The following is a 7,057-nucleotide window of genomic DNA, read 5'->3' as shown; positions in this document are numbered from 1 at the left end:
TTTTTTTCCGGTACCGGGAACCGAACTCACGACCTTGCGCTTGCCAGGCAGGCGCTTTTGCCGCTGAGCTAAATCCCCAGCCCCTCTATTATCTTGCTTTGAAATTTTGTACATCGTTTTTATTTTCTCTTTAAAATAAAATTTAAAAAATAAAAAAAAGAATTAACATTTGTGGGACAGCCTGGAGACACAGCCCCGTGTGTCTGTGGGCCCTCCCAGCTGTGAATTCTATCAGCCTTGAATTAAAAATATATATTTTAAAGAACTGTATCTGTACTAAACATGTTCAGACTTTTTTTTTGGGTGGTACTAGGCTTGAACCCAGGGCCTTACACCTGCTACGCCGGTACTCTGCCGTGAGGCTCTATCTCCAGCCCCCAGACTTTTCTTTTTTTTTCCCCTCTTTTTTTTTGGTACCAGGAATTGAACTCAGGACCTTGTGCGTGCCAGGCAGGCACTTATGCCATTGAGCTATATCCCTGGCCCCAGACTTTTCTTTATCATAATTAATCCCCAAACAATACAGTATGACAACTATTTATTTAGCATTTAACATGTATCAGGCATTGTGATCTAGAGGATAATCTGAAGTAGACAAGAGGCTGTGTTTATGTTTTGTGTAAATATGATGCTATTTTAACAGGACCTTTAGTATCTGAATTTTGGTGTCCTTGGGGGTCCTGGATCCAGCTTTTCATGGATACGGGGGAAGAATTTTTATGGTACTGAGGATTGAACCCCAGACCTTATCATCAAGCTGTATACCCAGTTCTCTCTCTTTCTCTCTCTCTCTTTTTCTTTTTTTATTTTGAGACCATATTTTGGTCAGTTGCCCTGGCGGGGCTTGAACTTGCAATCCTCCTGCCTCAGCCTTCTAGAATGCTGGGATTACAGGCATGAGTTACCATGCCTGAGTGCTATATTTCTAAAGGAGAAATGGCAATACTCCTCCCTTCATTAGAGAGAAATATACTATTAGGCTACTTTAACTTCATTCAAGTCATTGTCTTTTTTTCTAGAGTGCATTCAACAGAAATAAGTGCTAAATAAATAGCTCAAGGACAGACAGACAGAGAAGATGACAGAAATGAGCAGCTAAGTGGAGCTGGGTCCACTTAGAGCTGTGCTGCGAATGGTCCAGAACACGGGGCAGTGGTGGTTCCCCGTGTCTGTTTACAGAAGAGTCGCAGTTCTTGTGGCTATTACAGTAAAGCATGTCACGCCTGGGCAGCCCTGGCCACAGAATTCTCAGGGTCTAAGGTAAAATGCAAAGGCAGGCTCCTGTTAAAGGGTAACCAAGAATCTCGAGACAGCCGCAGCTGTGTGAGTCCAGGCCTGGGCCCTTCTAGGCTCAGACACCGTGACCGGCTTGCAGCCAGAGAGCAGGCCCAGCACTACCTTTATGTTCAACGGACCCTCGTCGATGGAGACCTCTACGGCAACATGTATTTTGATTCATTTTTCTAAGATCACAGTTGGGTTCTGGAAAGCAGGCCTTCCTTGAACAGGTACAACTGGAAAACATCTGAATTTTAAAAATGAGCCCGATCATTAAGACACCGATGTGTGTGAAAGCTAAAGAGCCGCTGTGTAGTAAAACTCACTTGAAAATTTGCCAAACTTTGTTGGTAAATAGTTCTGGTGAAACTATTTTTAAAATCCATGTGGCTTATATTTAACTTGGGAGTGTGCTTTTTATTCTCAAGTTTGAACAGGAATATACCTGGGACCACAGCCAGGCATTTCAAATAGAGCACTTTGTGAAGATTATAAACAGCGCAAGGATCGCGAGGCAGAAAGCCTCAGCTCCCCGAATCTCCCCCATCCCGGCTACACCTGGTGAGGACTGCTGCTGGTCAAAGACATGCTGCACAAGACTTAGGAAGTTAGGCCGCTGTGACCTTTGAGGAAAAACTGAAATGTGAGTCCTTGTTAGAAGTGCTTCCGAGGAAACTACTTACTAAGCTCTTGGTTACATTTTACTTCCCATTTCCAGAAACAGTCCACAATATTCACTATGTTTGCAACCTGCAGACACTTGATCCTAACACAGCAGCCAACACCAACACATGGTACAAGAGAACACCTGAAAACTGAAGCAATTCCTTGCCAGCGCGGTGCCAATGGTACCTTCCCTCCCCAAGTCCTAAGACATCTGGGACAGTGCTGCATTCCTCTCTTGAAGCTGCTCTGAGGACCCATTCTGCTATGAGGTGCACGTTAGAAATTCCACTCCTCAAACTGGGCGTGGTGGCACACGCCTGTAATGCCAGCACTGGAGAGGCTGAGGCAGGAGGATCGCTGCAAGTTCGAGACCAGCCTGGGCTACAAAGTGAGCTCAAGGCCAGCCTGAACTGCATAGTGAGACCGTCTTCAAAAGGAAAAAAAACAATTCCTTTCCTGGCTTCACTTATTTTTATTTCAAACAAGACTTTTACTCGACATAATCCCGCCTGGCTTTCCATATCGACTACAAGGGACATAGGGCTTTGTCAGCAGTTGCACTATCTCAGAAGGTAAAGATTTTCCACAAATGGAGATATTTAGACTCTCAAGATAAATCCCAGCTCTTCTGAGCATGAAAGGGCTGAAATAAACCCGCTGCCTTTGGTAATTATTTATTTGGACGGAATAGAGCTCTGATGTTAGATCCACATGTAGCACTACGGTATTATTTCCATCTTATATTTGAAATTGTAAAGTGGAGGTATTCAGCGCTGAGCAGTCACACCTGTGCACAAGGGGCAGCCGGCTCCCCAGGCTAAGAGCAGACCCGAGCCAGAGTGTGCATGTGTGTGTGGAAGTGTGGGGGTGAGTACAGGAGCATGTGCATGAGTGTGTGTGCGTGTGCAAGTGTGTGCACACGCATGCAAGTTGGGGGCTGGGCCCATCATCATGGGGAAGCAAGCATCTCAAGAGAGGCACTGACGCTAACCCAGGCTGGGCTCAAACTTGTGATCCTCCTGCCTCAGCCTCCCATAGTGCTGGGATTACAAGAGTGTGCACCACCGCTCCTGGCTTCTGCGCTCCCAGCCTTGTGTTTGTGTTGCTTCCCTGTCTTTTCACGACTCCCCAAGCCCGACAGACCAGCGCGGCAGTGACTTTAAGTTGCTGCGGCAAGCCCCTCTCTAGAAGCCATGCTCAGAGTGGACTCCTTCCTCTCCCCTCAGCTCTGCTGCTGTTTCTGTCGCCTGCAGTCAAGGGGCAGTGGGCTCCACAGGTCCGAGAGCTCAGGAACTAAAGCCTTTCCCGGGGGACCCACCTCCTCACCCCGAACCTCCAGTAAGCGCCACTTCCCCAGAGCAACCCCCGCCCGCCACTAGCAGCGTCCTGTGTCCCCGTCCACATGCTCTGACCGCCCGGGCGCTGCTGCACCTGCCGGGTCCTCAGGCGCGAGGGAATGGGCTCCGCAAGGGGCGCTCGGGCTTGCCCAGCCCTCGGCACACAAGCACCTGCCGGTCCCCATCTCTGCATGGCGCTCAGGGCAGAGCCCTGGTCGGGTTGGGAGATGTGGGCACTGCGCCAGTGTGCGCCCCTCCCGCCGGCACACCGAGCCCCACTCCGGCTCACCCACCTCCCGGCCTGGGCTGCTCCTTCCGCTCCTCCCACCCCGTCAGCAATGAGGCCGGCTGCGGCACCAGGTGACAGGGCCAAGGCCTGGTCTCCCTGGCGGGCTGCCCCACCCCCGCCGCCACGGGGAGCTGCTCTTCAAGCTGCTCGCTGAAGACACAGACTGCTCTGCTCTGCTGACGCCCACTGGCGGTGCAGCCTGGCGGTGGGCGCCCACCGGCGGGGCCCGGCTCAGGCCGGCGTCCGCAGAAGAGCAGGGATAGGGCCAGGCCTGCGCACAACACATAGAAGGCCTGGGTGCCTGTGCCCCTGGCTGTGCTCGCAGCCGGCCAGGGCTTTGAAGCTGGCCCTGGGGTGCCCGGCGTGGACGTGTGTGGGCAGCCTCCGCCTCCCTGCCATGCTCTCCGTTCTGCTTTGCTGAGGCCGCGAACCCCGCTCCCAGCTTGAGGAAACCGCTGTGAAGCCGCTCTGAGCAGGGCTTATATTAACCTACTGGCTGTCCACGTTTCCTTGTGAGTCACTGGTCCCTCCTGAGGCCTGTAATGGTGGGTGAAACCGCGAGGCCTCAAAGGACAGGGTAAGGTCACAGCGGAGGACCCTCATTAACTGGAGTAGAGGTGGCCGCAGGCGTCTCACTCCTGCAGTGCAGGCCTTCCTGGAGATAACACAGTTCTCCTAAATTAATGTAAGTATTGCTTGGAGAATTCCGTAATGGGTTGCCCAAGTCCTGCCCAGATTCCCGCATTTTCTTCAGTACCCACCCTCCTCTGAAAACCTAATGGATACGGGCCACAGCTCAGGGAAGTCTTTGTCTCAACCCAGAGAATCTTGAAATCTGTAATAGGGTTGAACTCTCCCGGAGCTCCGAAATCATTTCCATTGTCTCATTTATTTAGTCTTCCTGGTCCACTCACTTGGGAGATTCAGGCCGCAATAAGAGAATTACTAAGGTAATACTAGCTACCAATCTGCCATTCCCTGCGTGAGAGGCCCGGGAGTCCTGCTGTTTTCTACTCTGGCCAGGGGTGATGATGGTCAAGCCTCAGAGCTTTGTGGGGCTCGCTGGACAAACGCAGGAAACTCAGTGGGAATCAGATTCTTCCAGAAACACCTTTGTGCCAAGTACAAGTGACATAAGTGTGCTTCAATTGCTTACAATTCAAGGAAGAGACAGAAGCTCTTGAATAGAGTTTTGGTTTCCCGAATTCGGGGCGATCTGAGTCATTTCCAGGACAGCAATCCAGGGGTAAAAGCTCCCCACACTCTTGCTGCGGTCCTAAAGGCTCTTGCTGGCCTGGCCCTTGGGCAGAGTCCGAAGGGACTTTCTGAATGGCTGCAGCCTACTTAATTGCAGAATTCACTGAAGAGTTAAAAGACTCAGTGAAAGAGAGTTTAGGTTCGTTCATGAAAGTAAGTAGCTTGTGAAATCCTTTCTTTTCCCGTGACTAAAAATTCCAGTTTGTAATTCCCAATAACAAATGCTCCAAGCTACTCATTAGGACAAATTAAACCTGTGGCACCATGTTCGTAGGAAAAAGGCAAAATGTCTTCAAGGGCAGCCTCTCTTTGAAGGCAGTGAGGACATCTTTCGTGAAGGGGCAAGACTGGGTAACTTCCGGGTGGGGGCAGTGGCCAGCGGGGCAGATTTCTGTGGACAGATGACCCTTTCTGGATCCAGAGAGGGAAAGAAGGCAGGTGGGTACCAGAGGCAGGGATGACGGTGTGTGTGTGTGTTAGGTAGGGTGAGAATGCATTCTGAGTGGGAAAAATGCCCTTAGAAAATAACCTTGGAGCCTGGTGAGGTATCAGCAAGATTATTTCTGGTACATCAACGCCATGGCTGTTGTCATAACTTGTTTGCCAGCAGCTGGGAGGTGAACTCATGCTAGAAGGTAGCGCTGCCCTTAAGCTCCATTTTGGAGCTCCAGAAGGTCCCGTCTGCATTTCCATCGCCTTCCATCCGCCTTTGGGATAACTATTTCCCCAGCACTGAAAGTTTCCTCTGTCGTGTTCCAGACACATAGGAGGACTGCTGCCCCCGTTCCTCAGCAGCAGGGCACCTGTTCCCAGCAGGGCACCCACCAGACCTCCCCGCCGGCCCGCGCACCTACCGGGTTGCTGCTGGTCTTCCCCGCGAGGATGATGCGGGCTTTGACCTTGCTCATGGTGAAGTTCTTCAGGTAGGCCTCGTAGATCCTCTTGGCCAGGGACTTGAGGTCAGCGGTCTCGGAGTCCTGGGCATCCTGGTCGCACGTGAGGATTTCTGCTTTCAGTTTTGCCTTCTCTGACCTTGGCATCCGTCCGAAGCGAATTGCTGGGGGAGCATGGGGGACGGGGTCACAGGGCCAGAACAGAGCAGGGAGGAGGGGGCGCAACGGTGGCAAAGACGCCACGGTGGAATGAGAAAGACGCCCCTGCTAAGAATTAAGCTGTGAATGGAAGTAAAATCCATTCCACTAAAGGAGGGAGAAAGATCAACTCTGCAACTCCTAGACTTCAGGAAAAGGTTGGAGGAAACGCTAATGCTAACCACTGGTGCGTCAGCAGGACCACTTCCTGTCATCAGGGAGGTGAAGGAGCTGCAGGGTGGGCCCCCGGGGGACCTTTGTCATCTCCCTGTGGCCCTGACGCGCCACTTGTTTCAAAGGCACCTTCATGCAGGAAGGAGCAGAGTACAAGTGAACCCCAGGGACTTAGCAGCCGGTACAACGTTTGAAAGGACACCCGCTTCACGGGATGACGGACAGTTCTGCCACCCCCAGAATTTCCAGTTGGCTTTACATTTTTTTTCCCATTTCTTGGGACTGAACTCGCGATCTTGGCACTGAGCTACATCCCCAGCCCTTTGTATGTTTTGAAACAGAGTCGCACTAAGTCTAAGTTGCCCAGGCTGTGTTCAAACTTGTGATCCTCCTGCCTCAGCCTCCCAGAGGGCTGGGATTACAGGCCCAGCTGCGATGTGAGGTTTTTAACAGTCATCCCCTGTGCTCTGCTGAGCATAGCTAGCGGAGACATTTCTTTCTTCCCGTGGTCTTCTCTGGTTACAAAGTGATCTGCATGTTAAATGGCACAGCATGTTCATTCAAAACACATGCAGTGCATTCCAGCTGAGCACGGCAGGTAAACCGAGGCACAGCGGGCAGCGTGCGGGGCAGTCTCACCTACCGTTGTGGGACATCCCGACAGACAGGCACTTGTGGAAGCGGCAGTACTGGCACTTGTTCCGGTTCTTTTTCTGGATCTTGCAGCTGCGGTCACACTTGTCGTACACCAGCTTCAGCCGGATGGTCCTCCGGAAGAAGCCCTGCATGGGGACAGGCGGCAGCATGAGGACCGGGGCCGCCCGTCCGCCCGTCCACCTTGCACCCAGTCCGCCACCTTTCACATGCTGTCTCTTTCTAACTTTGCTACATTGTGAGAGGCAGTTCTAAAATGCCTCACGTGACCAGACCAACAGGGAATTTTAAATTTCATTGCATTGAAAATT

The 7,057-nt window shown here is 51.7% G+C and overlaps 1 protein-coding gene across 6 annotated transcripts in view; it reads right to left on the bottom strand.

Annotated features, from left to right (window-relative positions):
* Ppara (peroxisome proliferator-activated receptor alpha) overlaps nt 1-7,057 on the bottom strand; it is a 59,683-nt gene that overhangs the window by 12,217 nt on the left and 40,409 nt on the right. For all 6 annotated transcript variants that reach the window (XM_005379499.1, XM_005379498.1, XM_005379496.2 and 3 more), the window contains 2 exons: nt 6,736-6,874; nt 5,682-5,884 (listed from right to left, as the gene is read on the bottom strand). In XM_005379499.1, the coding sequence (XP_005379556.1) occupies nt 5,682-5,884; nt 6,736-6,874 (342 nt within the window). The remainder of the gene's footprint in view (nt 1-5,681; nt 5,885-6,735; nt 6,875-7,057) is intronic.

The sequence above is a fragment of the Chinchilla lanigera genome, unplaced genomic scaffold (assembly GCF_000276665.1).
Source record: "Chinchilla lanigera isolate Chin_1 unplaced genomic scaffold, ChiLan1.0 scaffold00012, whole genome shotgun sequence".
NCBI classification, from domain to species: Eukaryota; Metazoa; Chordata; class Mammalia; order Rodentia; family Chinchillidae; genus Chinchilla; species Chinchilla lanigera.
This window is presented reverse-complemented; position numbering and strand designations above follow the sequence as displayed.